The sequence below is a fragment of the Mytilus galloprovincialis genome, chromosome 1 (assembly GCF_965363235.1).
Source record: "Mytilus galloprovincialis chromosome 1, xbMytGall1.hap1.1, whole genome shotgun sequence".
In the NCBI taxonomy this organism is placed as follows: Eukaryota; Metazoa; Mollusca; class Bivalvia; order Mytilida; family Mytilidae; genus Mytilus; species Mytilus galloprovincialis.
This window is the reverse complement of record NC_134838.1, coordinates 67,213,985-67,238,952: the sequence shown is the minus strand read 5'-3', so window position 1 is coordinate 67,238,952 and position 24,968 is coordinate 67,213,985. Positions and strand designations below refer to the sequence as shown.

The following is a 24,968-nucleotide window of genomic DNA, read 5'->3' as shown; positions in this document are numbered from 1 at the left end:
TTATATTCAAAATACATGTATATAATGGCCAAATATCTCTTCTGTTCATAGATAACAGTCCGCGCTAGCGACGGAGGGACACCAGTGTTGTTCACGGACATTGCTTTAACTATTGATTTAATTGGTATAAACGACATCGACCCGACATTCTTGGATACAGCAGCATTTACAACAAGCCTTCCTGAGAATCATAAAACCGTTGTTGACGGAACTGGATTTGTATATGAAACTGGAATAATTGATATGGATCTGATTGACTCGGTGCTGGGAACATTCCAGCCATTGACTTGTTCAATATTTGGTAAGTCTGTGTCGTGTAATTTATTACAATGATTCTCTTAAAAATACAGATTTGTTTTTATAAATTAAGGAATGTATCTCCCTCATGTAAAGATCTGATTGCTTTCCCAGTTTTGGCTGTACTTTTTGTCCTTTTTGGTTTATAGCTCTTCATCTTATAAATCAGCTTTGTATTTTCAAAATTTTTGCAACGAGCATCACTGAAGAGACATTGATTGTCGAAATGTGCATCTGGTGCAGAAAACAATTAGTCCCATTTATGTCATTAACCGATAGGTCTGTAATGTGTTGGTCATTTGTTCCCCTTGAACAAAAGGTATCCTTATTGTTTAAGTAGGATGTCTCTTCTTTTCCAGTTCTTCATGTTATTGGACATTTTCCGGGACAAAACTATTTCACCTTTTGATATTTATATGTTATTTAGCATAAAGGTATATGACTAAATGTTGTAAATGATTATGACATATATATGATTTCCATCTTTAACCGTCACTACGTCATTGATTTCAAAATTTATCAAGTAGATTGGATCGAAGCCAGAAACATGACTCGTATCTTTAAATGTGCAAAAAATATAGTTTTTGTGAGTGTTCAATGACACAGTGTAAAAAATGAAAACAAAACGTTATAAATGTCATGCGTCATGGAATGTTTTTCAAAAGTAAAAGAATCAAGGCCTCATATGATCCACCAATGCGCCGTTTCAGAATGTAATAAAATATGAGTAAATTAAATGTTTGTACATCAAAACGTTACGTTAAAAAAGTCATTAGTTTTGGACTTTTTTTTTCAATCACAGCGTTTTTGTGTACGCTTTTTTAAACATTTCTTATGATTCATTAGATTCTGAGACGATTGATTCATAAAGATTATCTTGAAATTTTGAAATTCTCAATAATTCTGCGTAATATCCTCCATGAAATGTTATTGAATTAGAAGATAATCTAAGACAGTAATATTTTTATACAGGTAGCACATTATGGCATATAGAATGTAAAATTCAGAATCTGACCTGATAAGAAAACTAGAACTATAATACTTATAAATTACAACAAAGTATTGCCCATTATTCTCTTTTAAACTAACTTGATATTAATTTCTTTTTATGAGATTTTGTATCTTCATTTTTTAAGTCAATTTTTGTTTTTTTATTTTTATTTTAAATATGTGTGTGTTACATTGTAGTGTTGTGTTGTTGTTCTCCTCTTATATTTTATATGTTTTCCTCAGTTTCAGTTTGTTACCCCGATTTTGTTTTTTGTCCATGGATTTATGAGTTTGAACAGCGGTATACTACAGTTGCCTTTATTTACTTTTGAATTTTAATACTTCTTCGGTACTTATACCAATTCTTACACTGTGTTTGATTTTGTTTCGACAGCTGGTGACACTACCATGTTTCATGCAGAAACGACATCGACATTCACATGTAAGATAACATTGCTGAAGAAATTTAATCTAGCAACAGCAGCTTCACATGTTTTGACGCTTCAGCTTGAAGATGCAGGATACGTACCTATTAAAACAGTACAGAAATCCCTAACTATAACTGTCACTGATGTCAATGATAATGCACCGGTAAGAATATCTCGCGCCATTAAAGAATTATTATAGAATGTTACAATTATAAGAGTCTCCAAATTAAGATCAATACCTTGTTTTCCCGCCTAAGTTATCAAAAATCATAACTTTTGCTAGTAAAAATGGAACGGGAATTATTTCCCTTAAAATCTACTATGTCAGAGTGAATATAGCTTCTCCTATACGATCATTGCAAATAATGCTTACCTTGTCGAAGCATCAGGGGTTGAAGTCATAAAACTTTGTTTAGTGCTCGCAGCACAAAAATCATGCTCGAAACATGAAATCCAACATTTTGATTGGTTGATTTTGGAGTGTGAGTACACAAAACAGACTCGAAAGTTTTTATGACTTCAAGGCCAGGGGTTGAAGTCATAAAACTTTGCTCCGTGCTCGGAGCACAAAAATCATGCTCGAAACATGAAACCCAACATTTTGATTGGTTGATTTTGGAGTATGAATACAAAAAACTAACTCTAAAGTTTTATGACTTCAAGGCCTGATCTCACTTATTCGGAGTTCATGCGATTCCCTCAGTTTTTTTAGTTTATTTACCTTGGTTCGTTTCTTTTTATCAGTTTCCGAGATTTGAACACAGGGTTACTACTGTCACCGTTAACATGTTAACTTAACCCGGTGAGAATATACCTATTTTATCTATTGTTAATTATTTTCTGGGACTAAATTTGAGGGACATTTTGTTTAAGGCTGATAGCAAATTACTAGTAAATAAGATATATCAATAAACATAAATGCAGTATTTGACAATGTTTAAATCTTTTATCTTGGAAACTTTCATAAAAACACAAAGAATCTTAACTTAAAACCCATCTTTTAAAATACATATATATCTATCAAATGTCTCATTATAATACTATCTCCCTTAAACTATAACGTTTGAAAAATTTCAGTTTAAAAAAAAACGTTTATTGTGTGACAGAATCGTTAAACTTGAAAAACGATTACCAGTATCAATGTAAATAAGTCGCTTGAACAAAACTCAAAAGACTATTTAATGAATTATTGTTCTACAATTTCAATTATTATATTCCTGAAAGTTTTATCTTGAAAATATCCATTCACACAAAAACACCATAAATAATACCAGGAGTAAGACTGAAACAAAACTGATCGATGAATTTGTTATACATGAAGTTTCCGTTTCAAATATTTTTAAAAGCAAATAAGCAGTACTTTATAGCCGAATGTCTCTACAACGCATCAGTTTTGTCATAATATTATTGATATTTAACCTATGCAATAATTTCTCATGGAATCACAATAATAGATTTGAGTATCGCAATCGTTAATTTGAGACTAACGATACATGAAAATCGGTTAATCGTCCCATAATGTCGTTTATTAATTGATATCAGTTATCAAATGAATATTATAACATTTGTGAATTGAGATTTTCCCCTTATTTTCTAGATATGCTCTTCATCTGCTATTGTTGCACAAGTTGCAGAAGATGCGAACGTTGGTGACAAATTAATAACTCTGACTTGCTCTGATCTAGATTCAAATGCAAATGGCCAAATTACATATTCCATTGTATCCGGAAATGGCGATGCTTACTTTAGCGTTTCTACAGTTGGTGCTAATGGCGAGAATGGCGAAATCAAATTGGCTAAAACATTTGATTACGATGCTTTTCTAGCTAAAACTTCATATCAGGTAAGATCTGTTATTTAATTATGTGTTTTAATACAGAAAAGGATTAGAAGTGTGTCAATAACACACAGCCCAATACAGAAAAAACACCAAAAGGCATATTAAAAAAAGAAAAATCGGGTTGACAGCATAAATAAAGTTGTTTTAAAGTACAGTCATTTCTTAAAAAAAAACCAGTCATTTAAGGTTCATTATTATGGGGATGAATGGCATTTCATTTAGATACAAAAAATCGGAAACCAGATGTTACATCGCCTTGGTATCATGATATTTTGTTCTTAAATTTTATATGAATTTCTATTTCAAAAGTGATCATCATTTTTTTTATTCATTCTATATATGGTGTATATAACCTTTTACCAGAAAGACATGCCATACATTCATTCTACATTATTATGGGTGTTAATATTGCATCCCAGCACTTTGATAACGTTATTGGTCTTTTGCAACATGAGTCAATCCTACCTTACTTTACAAAATAACATTCATTTAGCGTTAAGAGGGTTGTATTGCGCTGAATTTATGTTTTTCAAATCGTTTAAAGAATAAATATTATTTTTGAATAGGAAAAAGATATATAAAGTTTAAAACCTATAACTGAAAATCTGAAAACATTTAAGTGTGCTTTTTTAAAATTTTCTTTAGATTAAAGTACGCGCTAGTGATGGTGGGACACCAGTGATATCGTCTGATTTAGATTTAACTATTAATTTGATTGGTATAAATGACAACAACCCAGAATTTATAGATACAGGAGCATTTGTCACAAGCCTTCCTGAAAATCAAAACACTATTGTAGACGGAACCGGATTTGTTTATGAAACGACTATATTTGATTTAGATCTGATTGATTCAGTGCTTGGAACATTCCAGCCAGTAACTTGTTCAATAGTTGGTAAGTTTAATGTGTTTTTCACTATAGAATTCGGTATGAAGGTTAAACAATGGGGGTGATCGCGTGACGATCTATAGTTTTTATTCGGTTTTCTTGCATTGGTGGTGTCATTTTAGTTAGCTTAACTAATTGTGATATGAGTCGTTTCAAAACTGTTTCTATGACTTAATTTCATTTGCATATGTCACATCATTACATAATAGTTATAAAAGATACCAGGCCTATAATTCAATACATCAGACGCGCGTTTCGTCTACATAAGACTCACCAGTGACGCTGAAATCAAAATAGTTAGAAAGCCAAAAACAAGTATAATGTTGAAGAAAATTGAGGACACATAATTCCAAAATGTTGTGCCAAATAAGACTAAGGTAATCTATGCCTGAGATAAGAAAATCCTAAGGACTTTATCTGTAGCACTAATCTGTAAATTAAATTGAAGGATTATTTCAGAATTTAAATCTATCAATAATTATTTCTTGATACCGTTTACGACAGCTGGAGACACAGCCATGTTCCGCGCAGAAACAACGACGTCACTCACATGTAAGATAACACTGCTGAAACAAATGGACTCCGAGACTGCTACGTCACATGTGTTGATGCTTCAAATTGATGATGCTGGATATATACCTGTGAAAACAGTACAGAAATCCCTAACTATAACTGTCACTGACGTCAATGATAATGCACCGGTAATTAAGCTTTTCAAAGACAATTTGTTACATTTAAAAAACAAATTTTGGTTTATTTCTTAAATATTAATTATATTTTGAATAATGCCGTTTTCATGTCAATTGCTTTCCTTAACGAACAGGGACTTGATACGTGGTGACAAAAAAGTTTTGTGTTTTTTCCTATTTTAAACCTTAAATGGTAGTTAACAATATCATATCAATGTCATATAAACATGCAAGTAAAAGGAGTCAGAATCCCATTTGTTTATGATTACTGAACAGGGAATGCGATTTTTATGCATGCAAAGCCTTTGCTTGCGCCAGCTATGCATACAACATGTAATATTTTTCTTGATTTTATGTCTTTTATGGCAGTCTTCATATTTTTCTCTTTATTATATCATTATATTTATGTAAAAGAAATTAGCAATCTCAAGTGAGACTAGATGGAAACTTAATATTCCAAATCAAGAGTTTGTCAGACATTTCTCTTCGTACCCGACTACATATCCGTGCTCTGTAGAACTAGATAGCTACAATCATGCAAGTATTTTCGACAGGTTTGCACTCCTGATATACACACGGTTACCATACAAGAAGATGCAACAGTAAATACCGTTCTGAAAGACCTATCTGGAACATGTTCTGACGTAGAAACAGCAGCAGCAGCCCTAACATACAGCATTACTTCCGGTAGGTGAATTTGTTTACAAATTGTAAAAGTCATACTTATTGCTGATTTATTACATACTTTGTAATTGTTCTTCTTTGTCATTGGGATTTACTTAAATAATAAAATTAGTTATTGTCCGACCAACAAAAGGTATTTTTTAACACTACAAAGAGACAAAAAACAATTAAGATTTTCATTTTTTAAACTGCTGGAATTACTTTGAAATTATATCATAATAATTTCATTCTTTTTCTTTTCCCCCTAAAAAGTATTTATGAAGAGAAAAACCTCGGCTTTAATTTGCCCTTTGGTATTCATTGTGAGTACATGAAAGAGAAGAAAGACGAATTGTGTAAATGATAAACAAATTTCGTTTTTTTTTTATCAGGAGATACCACAAAATTCCAATTGAATGGCGCATCACTAGAATTGAAATCATCAATAGACGTAGACACAGAGGCTAATCAATGGTCAATTGAAATAACAGTAAACGATGCGACACCTCACATATATGCCACGCCTACTAAAATATATGTTTTCGTCGTCATTACCGGTATTGACGATAATGTTCCTGTATGGCATACAGATCATAATGGGATTTATACGGCTTGTGAGTTCTGTAATATTTCACAATTTCTTTTCGTATATCATTCTGTTCGAACTTCATTTAGATAGGATTTAACTTCAATATAAATAAGCGTAAAAGTAGTATACCAATGTTAAATAGACATACATCGATTTAACTTAAACAAATCCTGGTCACAAACCAAAACTGATGGAAATACACCAACTATAAAAGAGGGAACCCGAAAATCCGAAACACTATACTGCTTCAAAAACAAACATACATAGAAACGGACTAGTTACTGCAATAAAAACGTAGTTAACAAATCAAATGTAAATGTCTTAGATATGATCTGAACTTGAATCAGCTGAGTATCACAAATTTAAAGACTGAAATGACCATATGGGTATATACTCATATGGTCCGACCATACGCGTACGGTCGGACCATACGAATATGGTCATGACTATACGCGTATGGTCCAAATACTCATATGGTTCGGGGCATAGCCACTTCTTAGAACTTCCACATGGTAGAATATATAGAATGTACAGCAGCATGGGAATTATTGCGATACGTTTGTTTTTGTCATTTCAAATTCCGGGTACAGATATTAAGTATACTTGTTTCCAAGTTTAACAACGATCTGTCGTTTGGCTTGTAGCAATTTTGGAGCTAGAAAATGTTTTTCGATTATTAAGTTGTGTGGTATGGAAAATTGATATATTTCTTCACATAATCTGAAATATTTAACAATATTTTGTTTTCAAAATGATATTTAAAAAGGTGACTATCTTTTGTCAGTGATAAGTGATGCAACTCATTTATCGATTTAATTGAACAAATGGAAGCAAAAAATTATTTATTTCACAATAATCATACTGTATATTACTTCAAACATTAACATCATACTAAATTTCACATAAGATTTTAAATCATTTTCATTTAAAAAAAATTGTGGCTAAAAATGGGTATTCAACTTCTCTGCCCTCATTTCAAAGAATTGTCTTGAAAATTTGTAGCTATAGTAGAAAATAGTGCAGTTGGAACACTAGTTCAGACTATTACTGCTACTGATGTTGATGAAGCTGGAACTGCTGATTCCGCAATTACATACGGCATTGAAACAGTAACTTCGTTATTTGGAATTGAAGCAGAAACTGGTATGTAATTGGGTGTGGTAATCCTCGCTTTTTATCCACAGAATCTGTCTTTTATGATTTTATTACAAATATTTCTATGTAAAGTCTCTGATACGGATGTCGTATTCAGCTGCTTTAGAAGAGTAAATGGTTTCTGCTCCAGTGATGACTTCCGTTTGGTTATTCTTTTTTAAGTATAGAAAATAAGTGTCAATTCATTTTGTTCATTATTGAAAGTACATCATATGCAAACATGCTACATTTTATACTGTAAAACAGAGTAACCAATATTTTACATGAGAAAGTAAAAAAAATGTTCATTTGTTTTTTATGTGCTTTATAAAAAAAACATTTATATTTTAATTAGACTTTGTTAATCGTTCCTTTTTATTGCTTATAGGGAAAATCTACATATCCACAACGTCTTTAGATAGAGAAACGGCTTCCTCGCATGTTCTTACTATTTCTGCATATTCATCTACAATGACTGCATCAAAGATTACCGGAAGTATAACGATTACCGTGACAGACGAAAATGATGTTACGCCTACATTTACACAGGTACATTGCAAAATGTGAAAGTATAACTTTACTGATAATGTACACCGCAACGAGTTGTTGCTTAGGTTTGACGACAACACAACATTACCATAGTTACCGCAGTAAATGGTATTATTTTGTATAGTTTTGTGAAACGAATGGTGTTTTTTGTAATCTTACATAAACTTATAAGTAAGATTCAATCAAGCAATGAAACTAACAATTGGAAGTTTTTGTACATATTGAAATATCGAAAAAGAATATAACAATATTTTTCATTGTTTTTAAACCTTATCGTTTTCAATCTTTAAATGTAATTTGTATTGAATATATAAGTATGGTCCTAATTTCAAATTTTGTTTTAGGATATATACACCGTGACATTACCAGAGGACACTGCTGTAACAGCTATTTCGTTTACCCCATTAATATTGGCATCAGATACTGACGTTACTGGAGTAAATAGTCAAATCACATATGTGCTGACAGGTACTTACTCAGTAGAAATATTTATCATGTTTATATCACACTATTTTCAAAGAAACAATTTGTATTGAACTGTAAATTTAACTGGCAAAATAAAACATTGAACTCACAACAACAAAAACCAACCGTAATAAAAGTTCTCAAATGACTACACTTTTTTGAAAAATGCCTGCTAAATACTTATGTTTGGTCTACTATTATGAAAGAAAAATTCTTGAAGGAATATAAAAAAGAAAACACGAAATACTGAGGTATTGATTTAGTCACGTTTAGTCATGTTTATGGTTGTTCTTGACAGTCAAATTACGATAAACTTTTTTAATCGTTAAGGTGGACACACAACAACTGGCTGTGAAATGTCTGTCAACTCCGGTACTGGGGTCATTTCATTAACAAATAATCTGGATTATGAAAACGAGGCGTCATGTACTGTGATAATTGAGGCTAGGGATGGTGGCACGCCTAACTTAGTAGGAACAGCAACAGCCATTATTACTGTTACTCCAGTGAATGAGTTCACTCCAAGTTTTACTGGTCTTCCATACAGTAAAGATGTTTCAGAGGACACTGCAATCGGTAAGATGCTTAATGATTTCTTACCTGATGTTTAACCCCTAAAATATCATTGATATTCTTATGGTTAACGTTGCAGTAAACATCTATCAAACTTCATTATCCTATATAAATAACTGATAAAAAGAATGCCTCGCATTTTCCATGACTGAAGCTTCGCTTTTTAAAATGAGAAACCTGAATATAAAAAAATGAAAAGCACCAGGGATTTAACAAATAAACAGAAAGAGAGTGGTATTATATAATATTTTTCTATATCCTAATTGACGTACGCCATTAAATTTGGTCAGGATATTTTAATATGTACTGTATATACTTACTCACTTAATCTCTTATAAACTATGACTACTGTATCAATATTTACTTATATAAATGTTCGTATTGAATAGAATGGAGGTCTTTAATCAAAATTACATGTTTGCTGAAAAAGCAAAGCAACAATTTCTATGTTGATTGTAGGAATCCAAAATGAATTCCATTGACAGGTTAAGCTAAAAATAAACTAAAAATTAATGTTATAAACAGTAGACAATTCGACTTTTGGTGATACAACTTGCAATATATTTTAATAAAGTAATATGTATTCAATACCAACCGTTTTAATTGGTAGACGTGTTAGACTATTTAATTACATATGCTATTATTTTAGGAACGTCCATATTTACAATAGCTGCTACAGATGCAGATAATGGGAATGATGGTCGAATTGAGTACTCCCTGACAACGCACACTGATATTTTTAGTATCGAACCAACCACCGGAGTCATACGGCTTTTGACAGGTCTAAACAGCGAAGCATTAAATATATACACGGTGGATGTCAAGGGGACTGACCTCTCGACCACTTCCCGATTATTTACTACAACGTCTGTAACAATTAATGTCCTTGATGTGAATGAATTCTCCCCCAGTTGTATTAACGTAATTACGATACGATTATCACCACCTGTTGCTGTGTCTGATGTTATCTACACTTTAAACTGTACAGATGGTGACACTGGCATAAACGGTCAGATTAACTACGGGTTTGTTACTGGTAATACCAACTCGGACTTCAGCATTGCAGCAAATGGAGACGTTACAGTGGTCAATGTACTAAGTCAACTTACGTATGATTTAGAAATTCAGGCGTCAGATCAAGCAGCTGTACCAAAAACGTCAACGATATATGTTAATGTCATTATTGCAACATCTCCAACTTTTACTACTCTACCAGACACAAAAGACGTTAATGAAGCGACATCTGTTGGAACAGTTGTCTATACTGTAACAGGGAATTCTGCAACTTCTTCGAAAATATTCTCAATCACAACTGGCAATGGAGATAATAAATTCACCATCAATTCGTATACCGGAGCTATATATCTTCTTAATACACTAGATAGAGAAACAATTTCTAATTATGTTCTCACAATTCGTATATCGGATGATATTAGTGCAACATTTGCAGATGATACTTTGACATTGAACATCACTGACAGTAACGATAACTTTCCAATATTCTCAGCCGACTTTTTCAACATTCCTATTGTGGAAAGTGTACCTCCGACTACAGAAATTATCGATTTGGTAGCGACAGATGCGGATACTGGAATAAATGCGAATATTGTTTATGCTATCACGAACGGAGATCCTAGTAGTGTTTTTACTGTTAATGCCGTGGGGAAATTAGTCTTAAATTCTGCTCTTGACGTAGAAACGATATCGTCATACACACTTGTAGTAACAGCTACAGATGGTGGAACACCGCCTCTTTCGGGTTCAACAACATGTTTCGTGACAATTTCTGATGTTGATGAATTCCCTACAGAGTTCCTTTCAACTGCTGCAGGTGGAATTTATTCTACATCACTAGCAGAAGATACGGCCATAGGAGCTAAGGTTTTCAATATAACAGCACAAGACCTTGATGCTACGGCAAGCATCACATATTCAATAACTGCTGGAAATACTGACCAATCTTTTGTTATGGATCGAGATACTGGTTTTATCTATCTGAGTAAGATGTTAGACAGGGAAACAAATGCAGCATATAGTTTAACCATACAAGCTGACAATGGGTTAGGGGATACATCAACGGCTACATTTAACATTCAAGTAACTGATGTCAATGATAATCAACCGAAATTCACACCATCAACTGGAAATTACAACGTTGATGAAAATGAGGCTCTTGGGGCTCTTATTGCAACAGTTATTTGTACAGATGCTGATGATGGACTTAATTCTAACCTACTATACACATTAACAGCAGGAAATACCGCTAATGCGTTCCGGCTTGACGGAGCGGTAGTTGAAGTCAACAGTGCTTTGGATTATGAAACAACAAGTCAGTATATTCTTGTAATAGAGGCCAAGGATCAAGGAACACCATCAAGATCTGCATCTATGTCAATTATTATTGATGTGAACCCAATATATCCTCTACCAGCATTTATCGCTGGTACTGATACTATCTCGAAGCTGGAAAATACGATAGTAGGCACAGTAATTTATGATTGTGATGCAACTACCGCCGGTGCAACTGAGGGTACCGCTGGTGCTCTCGGAGATTTAAACTACATTATACAGTCTGGAAATAGTGAAGGCAAATTTGGCATAAATGAACATTCTGGAGAAATACAGGTAGTTGCTGAATTGGACAGAGATACAACTGCAAGTTATACACTTTTAGTTAAATCTGTTAATCGCAATGATGTCACAAAGAACGATTTCCTGTCTCTCACAGTGAATGTAGGGGATATAAACGATATAACGCCTTCATTTGGTAGTAGTGAATACACATTTTCGGTTAACGAAAATGCAGCTTTGAATACTGTGGTTAGTACAATGACAGCTTTAGATGGCGATGACGGAGCTAATAGTGCGATAGTATATTCATTTACAGCTGGTGAAAACATGATACATTTTGCTTTATCTTCATCAGGGGTTATAACCGTCAACTCTGCCCTCGATGCTGCAACGCAATCTTTATATTACCTAACTGTATCAGCTATAGATGGAGGAACACCATCTTTAACTGGAACATGTAAAGTTAGAATAACTATTAGCGATATAAATGATCAAACACCATCATTCTCTGCAGCTATGTATAATTTAAGCTTATCGGAACTTGTCAATGTAAATGACATTGTTTTCCCGTTCCGAGCCAGTGATGCAGATACCGGACCAAACAGCATTATAACGTATAGCATAGCGTCGGGTAATGGTGATTTTAGGTTTAGCATTGATCCTTTGACTGGTGATTTGAAATTGGCTGGAATACTAGACCGCGAAACAACAGATAGTTACATTCTTGAAGTACAGGCAAGTGATAGTGGCATACCCGTCAACACTGGAACAACAGTTTTGTCTATAACAGTTACAGATGCAAACGATAATGATCCTGTATATACGTCTGGTCCTGGAACACAAACTCTATATGTGACGACTTCCAGAACTTCTGCGGTCGGAACCAATTTAATTACCATCACAGCAACAGACGCAGATATAAACAACAACGGACAAGTTGAATACTTCATAATTAGTGGTGATCAAGATTCGTTGTTTAATATCAATACTATCAGTGGAGAAATAACAACAGCAAACAGCATCGTACCTGCTAATGATTTATATCAGTTAGTAGTTCATGCCGTTGACAAAGGTTCAATAAGACGAACAGCTACAGCCACTGTTCAGGTCACCGTTGATCCTCCATTGACTCCAACTGCTAATGATTATACATTCAATGTCAACGAGGATGCATCTATTGGAACAAATATTGGCACAGTTGCTCCTGATCCTGTACATGCGCCTGGGTCAACAATGAAATTTTCTATAATCAGTGGGGATACAAATAATGACTTTGCAATACATCAAATAAATGGATTGATAAGTACTGCCAAACTTCTTAATCATTTCACCAAATCAGAGTATTACATTACCGTGTTTGTTGAAGATCAAGGAGACACGTCGATTAAGTATAACAAGGCTGTTCGTATTACAGTCGTCGATGTTAATGATAACACTCCTGTTTTCCCAGTTCCAAATCATGCTCTTTCAGTCGTTGAAAATTCACCAGTCGGTATATCTATTGGCAGCGTTACAGCAACTGACAACGATGTTGGTGTATTTGGTACAATAACATATGAAATTGATCCAACAAATACGATAGCCACTTCTTTGGTAACGGTAGATAACTCAGGAAAAATTTCATTGATTGCTTCGCCGGATTTTGAAGCTCTTACTTTTTTCTCTTTTTTCCTTTTCGCAAAAGATGGTGGAGTACCATCTTTAACGGGAACATCTACAATTAACGTTAACATTATAGATGTTAACGATGTAGATCCATCTGTCGTTGGCAATCCTACACCAGGATATTTCTCTCTCGAATGTCCATCGAATGCAAATACACGAGACGTTATTACGCTACTAGAGCCAGATGATTTTGGGATAACTACGTCGACAACGGATACAGTGCAATACATTACAATGAACGACCGTGGAGTATTTGATTTTAATACCACATCAGGAGAATTCTATGTTAAAAATTCAAACTATTTATACGATCAGACACGTTACATTATGTGGGTAGTTTTACGGGTACAGTCGGCCACTGGACAGTCGAATGGAACATCTGCTATGATCAGAGTTGACTCTGTAACACCCAATCTACATCTGGTTGTTCTGAAACATAGTGTCACTGCAGATGTGGTAGAAGCTCAAAAGTAAGTTGTATTTGGGGTGTCATTTTAAGAAAGTTTCTCATCAAAATAGTTACGAATGCAGATTGTAGAAAAATCTTATTCTAGTATCATAGATACATAATAGAAAAATCTTTTTTACATGCATAAAATTGAAATAATTGCAATTGTCAGAACAATAATTATATAATTTTAACATTCAATTATTAAAAAATTAACTCCTAAATCAAAGTGGTGATTTTACATATAATTAATTCTTTGCATATTAAAGGAATCAGTTAAGGGCATCTTTACAAGCAATCTTTCCCACAAAGCGAGTTGAAATATGGAGAATCGATGGAATATCAGGAGCAAGGCGACGACGACTGCTTGCATCTCAGTGAGTACATATTTTTATAAGAACTGATCGGTCAAATGTAGAGATCTTATTAGTCATAAAAAATGAAACATTGTAAAAACGAATATGTCTTCAAACGGTATTTTCTGTTCTTCTTTTTTTTTTTGGAGGGGGAGGGGTCGTTTGAATCGCGCTCATTTTTCATATTTTGTCTAAAAATATTTCAACAACATGTTAATCTTAATGAATCAAATGAATACTAAGGCTTTTCTATCTCAGGATTACCTTAAGTTAGCTGTATTTGGCAAAACTTTTAAGAATTGTGGTCCTCAATGCTCTTTAACTTCGTTTTTTATTTGGCCATTTTAATTTTTTTGGATTCGAGCGTCACTGGTGAGTCTTAGACGAAACGCGTGCTGGTGTAAATACAAAATTTAATCCTAGTATGTATGGTGAGTTTATTTGGTCGAATGTATGACAGTTTGTTGTTATTGTTTATTATTTCTGAGTTTATATCATAACATAAGGGCCTAGTTAGTAGTTAAATCATAATTTGGTATATGCCTGAATAACGTACGATTATCCCCATGTTTTTTTTATTACTAATAGTGTTGATCAGTCTTTAATTTACTATGGTATGTATACGAGTGAAAATACCATTGAGTTGCAATGAAAATCAGATCAGCAGAAAAAAGTTAACTGTATTCAATAGCAAATAGTTTAGTGCAATCGGGAACAAATGTCCTATTTGTCTGTCGTATTGACGTCTGTTTGTTGTTGAAAAAAGTGTGTTGTCCGCTAGACATATTTTTTTTTGTTTAGTTCCTTTTATAATAAGTTTATGTATAACACATACAATCGGACTCGTACCTAGTATTTGGGTAGTTGCATGCAACTCGTCTAAACATCAACCCAACAATGTTAGATCTGTAAATTTGCTTTCACAAATTTTTTTTGTTCTTCCCTCGGCGGGATTCGAACCCATGCTACTGAGATATCGTGACACCAAATCGCCTGCACTGTAGCCGTCCCTCTAGACCACACGACCACCTGGGCTTCACAATCATAAAGCTTACGGTGGTCGTGTGTTACCTTTCCTCGTCAGTTTTTAATCTAGCGTCGTACTACAGTACATGATATATGGAGATGTTATTGTTAAAGATCAGCTCAATTATCTATAGTAAAGGATCCTATAAATTAATGCAAGATACAGTCACAGAAAATAATTATATTTATAAGTACGTACGTCTGAGTCAGTGACAACTCTACAACAGATTTATATATATATATATATATATATATATATATATAGTTCTTTGTTGAAAATAAACGCATCATAGATACCAGGATTAAATTTTGTATTTACGCCAGACGAGCGTTTCGTCTACAAAAGACTCATCAGTGACGCTTGAATCCAAAAAAAGTTAAAAGGCCAAATAAAGTATGAACCATTCTGCTTTTCCTTTTTGAACTGGTAAAAATTGAGGTGAAATGCCAGGTATATGTTTCATATTATGTTTTATTACTCACAAAGAATGATGTATCATACGTTTTATATGAAATGAGTCAAATATTGACATTCGGTCAAACAGAGCTACAAGTTTATCCTCCATATATATATATATATATATATATATATATATATACAACTCGTCTAAACATCAACCCAACAATGTTAGATCTGTAAATTTGCTTTCGCCAAATTTGCGAAAGCAAATTTACAGATCTAACATTGTTGGGTTGATGTTTAGACGAGTTGTATATACATTATGTACACAGCCATGTATCACCATCATTGATGGCGATCCGATGGATACATCTGTTGTAGGGTTGTCACTGACTCAGACGTACTTATATATATATATATATATATATATATATATATATATATATATATATATATATATATATATATATATATATATATATATATATATATATATATATATATATATATATATATATATAAGTGCCTATAAATAGCAGCACATGACATACAAATCTATGGGAGTGTGGATTAATCAGTACAGAGATTAATTCAATTACACAAATAAAATTATAGATTGTCTAACAATGTAATATTGGCCAATGGACGTTGCTAACTTCAACTACCAATTATGTATTTTTAAGGTAGCTAAATCCAAGTCCAACATGTACATTGAGCTGCAAAATTTTCTTATTTTCAAAGCAGCTAAATGCAAGAGGTCATATACATTGAGCTGCAAAATTTTCTTATTTTGAAGGCAGTTCAGTGCAACATAGACGTTGAGCTGCAAAAGTTTCTTATCATCTACATCCGATTTCACCTGGATAGATGCACGCTTGATAAAGCTAGTTGGTCTAGCGAAATATTGCGTTTATTTTCATCATTTTGTAAATATTTTAAACATTCTTATATTTACATACTAAATAGTGTGTTAAAATTACATTGTTAGGCAATCTATATATATATGTTTAAATATATGTTTGATGATCATTTCAGGTCAGAGACTACATTTTATGTTGTGGAAAGCACAGCAGCAGACACTATAGATGGAATAGAAAATGAAAAGAATTTCATGACGCAGTCTGATTTACTTACTGTATTAAGTCAAGGCGACGGCACACCTGCATCTGTACTCGAAACTGCTGCGTTTACGTCATTTCCAGTGACGTCAGTGGAACCTTATGTTGACACAACAACTTCTTCATCTGAAAACTGGGCACAGACTACCGTCGGAATTGCTGTTATCACAACCATTATATGCGCATTAGTCCTTTTGGCACTCATTTTGATATTGTATTTTTGGTTTACCAGAAACACGGATAAAGAATATAGGTATAATATTTTTTTAAATATATAATTAGGGCATATATAGATTCTACAATTTCAAACTAATGCTTTGAACTTTTTTGATTGATATCTTTTCCCGGTGTAATATAAATGCTGGACAAAAGGTGAAATGTGTCTACTTCAAATCACTCATGTTATTAATGCTGATGATTGTATATATCTAGCCATTCTGAAACTATTGTATGAGTGTTCCTTGTATTATCCAAGGCAGTTGATTAAAAGTTCGGTTGTTTGCAGTGACGTCTCATATTTTGGTGATCATGGTGTTTTCATATACCGAGAGACTTTTCGTAAAAAAATCTGGATATCATGGGTTGATCAGGACTTTTATCAAGTGTTATCACAAATGTTAAAATGTGTTATGGTTGCGTTTTCCCGCATGGCAATGTTAGGGAAGGGGTGAGATCTAAAAGTTATAGTACTTGCCAAGGCATCAATCTTGTCAACGCTTGCTTTTTATGACATCTTTGAAAATATAAGACTGTTTGCTGTGCTGCTCGCAAAACTGGGTAATCTAAATGGTGTATCATGTTCAAACAGTATTCTACTTTTTTTAATAGTATGTCTCATCGGTTTAGGGGACGAAATGTTATAAATATGTTATTTTTCTATTTAGTAGCATGCAGTATCATTTATCTGTTGAAAGTGATGTTCATTGGCAAATTCGGCTTAACCTATGCTCAACTGGGACCGTATACATTTAGCCAGCAACCATTTGATTTTCTGGGGGGGGGGGGGGGGGGGGGGGGGGGGGGGGGTATGGTTTTTTTTTGGGAAGAAAAGTTTGTTTCCAGTTAAAAATTTGTCCAGAAAAAAAAACCATAGCCCCCCCCCCCCCCCCCCCCCCCGAAAATCACATGGTTGCTGCCTTACTACTTATATTCTCAGTTTTCCTTAATGTTACAATCAGTCAATATATACCTTAATATGGAAAAAAATTTTAAAGTGGACGTTTAATGATATACAAAACAAATTAGTACGGTTGGTTAGACGTTTTGCTTTTATGATACAGGTGTTTATTTGCTCCACAATTTTACCAATTTAATTCTATGTTGGAATGCTCATATGTGTAAATGAGTCATGTGACTCATAATTACTGTCAGCGGACTATACTGTTATGATTATATTCCTAAAACATTTATTTTCATTAAATTTTCATTTTTAGTTTTGATGACAAAGAAGAGGACTGCTTTAAAAGTAAGGCTATATATTGTTTATATACACAATATTTCAAGATATTGCAATACATCTATATATATTATATATATGTTTTAGTAATTTGCAATTTGTATTTGTTCATTTAAGATTGCATCAAGTTTATAAATTACGTATTTCACTGATAGGTATTTGTCAAGTCAAACATCATGAACTATTTACAAACAATTATTCTGGAGCATAAATATTTTTTGGGGATAAAGATGATGTTTTTCTCTCACGACATGAAAACATATACATATTATATTGTATTTCCGTATTTAGTAACATGCCTACGCATTGTTACATTGTGCTCATATTGTTACAGAATTGTTCGTATCTGTCACACACAAACTTGCTTGTATCTAATTACGAGCAAGGGTTTTCTTTGAAACGGGTGTATCCTTGCAATACCACTGCTGTTTAAGAATGACAAAAAGCGTTAAAACCGCTAATTTTAAACTGTTGTGAATTATTTTTGTTTTAATTTGGATAAAAAAAAATTATTGTGTACCTATAATAAGGTATAGTATGTGACTGTGTCTTTGTATACAAGCTTTGTTGCTTTTTTTCTGGGATTTTCAATGTGCAAATTAAATATGCCATTTTTAAGACAAATAAAATAAAACAAAAGATAACGAAATCATATTATGCAAGTGTTCACGAGAATCTTAAAGGTTCTTTTTGAAAAAGTGAAATTATTACTGATTACAATTTACTATCGCCAGTACACACGTTCTGTAATATTGTAGATAACAATGACAAGATTCCTTACTTGTATGCAAACAGCCCATTAAAGGTAAGAAACATTAATAATACTAGTAGCTAGTAGATGGGTATACATGAAACGAAAACAAGAAACATGGATGGTGCATTCGAATGCATCTTTCCAGGTGTATGTCAAATAAGAAAAAAATAAAGTGAAATACTAGTATAATGAAACATAATGAAACACCTATATATACCAGTATCCGTTGGTGAAACTTGCTGTGAATGCCCTGTTTTGGTCTTGCATTGTTGCTGCGTATGAACTGCCTTTCTTGCACATTATTTTTTGTTGTTTTTGTATAGTTATCTCATCACACTTGAGATAAAGGATACAACAGATACAGTTAGGTCGGCCCCATATCTTGCCTTACATCTAAAAATTGACAATGAGGGTCGGTTGAGAAAAAAACTCTTTACGACAAAATAGATGATTTCAGCTTCTTAATTGTGAACTTGAATTTTGCAACAAAAGTCCAACAGTGCCTCCATGGATATAGAGTATATATCTCCCCTTTGCAATAATTTCCTTGATAGAAGGATGCTGCTAACAAGGAAGCTATTAAACCAAGAGGGAAGTTAAAATCAAATTTTATGGAGGCTATTACGAGTTGTTTGACAGTTGACGAATATCATTTTCACATATGACAACAGATATGTTAAAACGAACGTCGTTACCACAAGCCTATCAACCTTTCCCCAAATGTAACCTAATTAGACTCATCTCCGGGTTTGTACTTTGAAGAGCAACACGACGAATATCACATGTGCAGCAGGATCCCCTTCCGTAGCAACTGATTTTTGGTTGGGTTCGTGTTACTCCGTCTTTTTTTCCATGGCGTCGTCTGTTTATTTTCGCATTACAAGTTTTAATGATACTTTTGGTATATTCTGCCTATCTTTCATCATTGTGTCTATTCGTTGTTTTTTTTTTTGTTTTTTTGTTGTTTTTTTTTTTTTGCAAGAACGTTGTACACTGAACTCCCAGTTACAGGATCTGCATTTCCTAAAGGAATATGTGCTTCAATTTTTTAGTTATTATTGTTTATCCGATTTCTTTCTTTTAATTTGTGAAAAAGGGTGGCTCTAGAAGAACCCCCACGTAATATATACAAATTGTTCGTTTCCTGTTATTTTTTGCCATTCACAATTTCATTCTAAGGTTAAATTTTTATTGATACTATTCGGTTCATGTTCATAACATGAGGAATAAATATCTTCCATGTTATTGCAGATGGAACTACCACCCGAACCTGTCCTTCCAAGATCAAGCACACCTGTGTTCAAAGGATTGCAAAGTAAGTAATTTATCGTATTCACGGTATTGCTTTTTGATCAGCAAACATTGAATTGTCACCTATAATGAGGGTCTAAATGGAGTTTTACAGAAAATAAAATATGAGAAATATAAAATAAAAGGTTGATGATTAGAATATTAGATAATAATTGACCAAAATAAGAAAAATCAAAATTGAAGATAATGGGTGTGAAAATTTAAGAATACAGAAATAAATGAAGACCTTCTATCAATCCCTATATGCTAGCTCTTTCTGTAAGATAACGGTTACGTTTTAATGTGTTTAATGTGTGGGAATAGTACATTAATTTTACTAGACAAAAATCGTATAATGTAGACTTTTAAACTTATCAAAATTGCAATCAGGAATAGCAAAGTTAGTGATTTTGATAAATAAGCAAAAGAGCTTTCAAAAACTTCTCAAACCGAACCATTTTCTTGCTTTAAGGACAGTTGAAGAAACCTTAAACATTAACCTTAAAGCTTCTGTATTTCCTATTTTCAACCAGTAACCACGAACATAAGAACAAGGGAAGTAAAAACATACTCAGTTTAGCCTTTCCGACAAGTAAATTGCTTTTATCAACTATAACTGATGAAAAACGGAAAATAATAAAACAAATTTCGTTGCCGAATCAAATATTCTGATGAGTTGACAAAACTAAAAACATTAAAATATTACATGATACAGAATTTAACATGAACAGTACTAGCTCTTCCATTTGTGAACGTACTATTACAAAATATGAAAACACCGAAAATGTATCACAAACACACGGACATAGATATAATAAGTTCAAATTATGGTACTTCTTTCTACTGACATGTCTATTTAACACTGCCATAGGCGGATCCAGTGGGCCCCTGGGGAGGGGGCCTGGTCCACCCCTTTCGTAGGAAAAATTTGGTAACTTACACAGGGAATCACTGAAGCGTGACTGGAGCGCCCTCACTTTAGGGCAGTTAGCGCCCCCTTTCAAAAAGTTCTGGGTCCGCCACTGACTGCCATCTAAGTTACACCATATAATACGTGCATCTCGTATGCTTCAAAACAATAATTTTGCCTTGTACAAAAATCAATTTATTTTAAAACTTGAGACATTATATGAAGTACGTTATTTGTGTCGCTTGGTTGGTGTCTCATTGGCGTTTACCCGACATCCCCTTTACAATGTATGATAAAATAAGATTTTGTTAGAATAATGAAAAAAAATGAATAATGAAATGTTCTAGATATTAACAAATGATTAAGACATTTTCTTTTTTTAAAGGTAATATAAGCAATAGAGGAACAAAGCCAAAGAAGGATAAACACAGTATGACGGTGTCAATGATGAACTTTGACTCAACAAAAGATAACGGTAAGATGAAATTCGCGTACTAACTATGAGCAACACGACGGGTGCCACATGTGGAGAAGGATAATTATACTAGTCCTTACACTTGTGAAATACTTGATAAGTTCACCAGTTTGTGTTGAGGTTCATGTTGCTGAGTTATACCGTGCATTATTAAATGCTAGCTGTTTGTCTATTCGTCGTTGTAATTCGTCATGATATGTCGGTCTCTCCAACTTTTGAGTTAGTTTTGATTGTCTCTTTTATATCATTTGCCTCATGACGAACAAACACAGTACCAGAACACCTGAACACATTATATTGGTTTATATGGCACGATTCAACCCTCATACACGTTTTTCAATTTTAAGTGAATAATGAAATTGGTGTTAAAACCGACTTCGGCATATAATATAAATCGATGTGTCAACTATTTAATGGTTAACTACCTTTTGATTGAATTGTTTCAGGTTTTGTCAAATTGTATAGCCAGCTTTGGCGCATTGTTGAAGGTCGCACGATGACCTATAATTCCACAAATATGCTTCTTTTTTAGCTTGCCTGGTCCAAGTGAACTTTTCTCATCACTTGGCGTCCGTCGTCCGTAAACTTTTACAAAAATCTTCTCTTCTGAAACTACTAGGCCAAATTTAACCAAACTTTGCCACAATCATCATACGGGGATCTAGTTTAAAAATGTGTCCGGTGACACGCCGGGCTAACCAACCAAGATGGCCGCCATGGCTAAAAATAGAACATAGGGGTAAAATGTTGATGTTGACATATCTCTGAAACCAAAGCATTTAGAGCAAATCTGACATGGGGGTAAAAATGTTTATCAGGTCAAAATCTATCTGCCCTGAAATTTTCAGATGAATTGGACAACCCGTTATTAGGTGGCTGCCCCTGAATTAGTAATTTTAAGGAAATTTTGCCGTATTTGGTTATTATCTTGAATATTATTATAGATAGAGATAAACTGTGAACAGCAATAATGTTCAGCAAAGTAAGTTCTACAAATAAGTCAACATGACCAAAATGGTCAGTTGACCCCTTAAGGAGTTATTGCCCTTTTATAGTAAATTTTTAACAAATTTTCGTAAATTTTTGTTATATGTACAAAAATCTTCTCATCTAAAACTATTAAGAAAATTTAACCAAAGTTGTAAAACATCATCATTAGGGTATTTAGTTTAAAAATTGATGACCCCGCCCGCAAACCAAGATGGCCGACATGGCTAATAATAGTACAATGGGTAAAATGCAGTTTTTGGCTCATATATCTAAACCCAAAGCATTTCGAGCAAATCTTTCACAAACAAAATTGTTCATTAGGTCAAGATCTATTTGCCCTTTAATTTCAGACCATTCAGGCAACCCGTTGTTGGGTTGCTGCCCCTGAATTGGTAATTTTAAGAAATTTTTTCAGCTTTTGGTTTTTATCTTGAATATTATTATAGATAGAAATAAACTGTAAACAGCAATAATGTTCAGCAAAGTAAGACCTACAAATGACCAAAATGGTCAATTGACCTCTTAAGGAGTTATTGCCCTTTATAATAGATTTTTAACAATTTTCATAAATTTTGTAAATTTTTACAAAATAATTTCCACTGGAACTACTGTGCCAAGTTTATTATAGATAGAGATAATTGTAAGCATCGAGAATGTTCAGTAAAGTAAGATCTACAAACACATCACCATCACCAAAACACAATTTTGTCATGAATCCATCTGTGTCCTTTGTTTAATATGCACATAGACCAAGGTGAGCGACACAGGCTCTTTAGAGCCGCTAGTTGCATCTGTTAGATAGTTGTTTTTAAGCAATCATCCATTCTTATCACGTCTCCTATATATAATATACCTGAGAAACTAATAATTGAAATAAACTCCTAAAAAATACCAGGATAACAATTGTGTATGCCAGACGCACAGTACATCTTTGAAAGACTCATCAGTGACGCTCGAATAAAAAACGTTCAAAAAAACAAATAAAGTACGAAGTTGGTGGGGATTGAGGGCCTAAAATTACAAAGTTTTGGTCAAATACAGCTAGGGTAGTCTTATCCTGGGGTAAACAAAAAGCAAAAAGCATTATTTCGAAAAATTCAAAGTTTTGTAAACAGTTAAAATAAATTTAAAGTTAATATGACTATATCATTGATAATGCATGTCAACACAGAAGAGCTGGGCTAATGAAGAAATATAAATCCATAAATGTGACATTTCAATTTCAGTTCCACCTGCTTTATTTCAAGATGGAAAATACATGAAGGAGAATCCCAATGCTGATGTTGGACGAGAAGGCACTATAACACCAAGACAGATCCTGATTGAGTCAAAAAGATCATTCACAGGAAATTATTCCTATTGAAAACGCCTTTCCAAGGAAGTGTGTTTTATATACATGAACTTTATAAACATATTCATAAATGATTTTAAAACTTGAAAATGTGTCACAAGTATATTAGTTATGCTAGCACAAATGTTTGTATATTTTCAATAATAAACGTTACGGATGATCATTAAATTAATAAAAACATTTTAATTTGACATACAAGAATAGTGTTCCAATTTGTAAATTGGCGGATCTAGGGGTCTTTAGGGGCGTGTGTCCCCTTTTGTGCGCCAAAAAAATCTCATTTCTCAAAATTATTTTTTTTGGATTAAATCGTCAAAAAAAGGGGGCAATTTGCCAACATCAGAATTACTAGTAGTCATGATCATGACCAGTGTTATAGTGCAAATCCAATATTGAACTTTCAAACAATTTAACTTTAGACACTTTGAGAACATTGAATTCCATCATTGGAAATATTATTGATGGTAATTACATAATAAATTTTATTTATCTATTTACTGACTTTGTTATAGTTATACTCCTTTTAACATGACAGCCCCCCTTCCGAAAAAAATCCTTGATCCTACCTTGCTGTTTACTGTCTATCAGAAATGTTATTCATGGATTGATGAATAAAAAAACTTAGTTCTGGTTTCTTTATCATCACATCTTTGTTTCATTGTTGAAGACCCGTCTGTTGACCTATAATTGTTTGTACATTGTAAATGTATCTATGTATTTGAACTTTTGGCATTCATATCACATCTACTTATTTTCATACTATGCACAAAAAATTACAACAGGATATGTTTCGCAAAATATAAACATGCATTTTAAATTTTCGTTTCATTATCAGTATGCAATTTTCCGAAAATGGTAATCACTGGTTTTACATTTTTGTTTTTTGTTAAACAAGCACAATAAACGTAAAATAAAAAAAATTTTCTATAAAATTTGAGGATCATTCACCTCAAAGCTTTAGGACAGACACAAAAATTGGCCAATAGTTGCCATTTGAGGGGCAAAAACTCCATAAGGGGTCATCATATGGTTTCCGTTGTATTGGCATTTAT

At 33.2% G+C, this 24,968-nt stretch overlaps 1 protein-coding gene across 1 annotated transcript; it reads left to right on the top strand.

Annotated features, from left to right (window-relative positions):
• Positions 1-5,695: 5,695 nt before the first annotated feature.
• LOC143082213 (protocadherin Fat 4-like) lies at positions 5,696-24,409 on the top strand. The gene is made up of 14 exons (XM_076257800.1): positions 5,696-5,820; positions 6,189-6,410; positions 7,388-7,528; positions 7,908-8,068; positions 8,413-8,536; positions 8,864-9,109; positions 9,756-13,812; positions 14,060-14,167; positions 16,608-16,943; positions 18,124-18,155; positions 18,905-18,951; positions 20,152-20,215; positions 21,486-21,575; positions 23,792-24,409. The coding sequence occupies exons 4-14, from the start codon at positions 7,991-7,993 to the stop codon at positions 23,926-23,928; spliced, it is 5,319 nt and encodes a 1,772-aa protein (XP_076113915.1). The 5' UTR covers positions 5,696-5,820; positions 6,189-6,410; positions 7,388-7,528; positions 7,908-7,990; the 3' UTR covers positions 23,929-24,409.
• Positions 24,410-24,968: the final 559 nt, after the last annotated feature.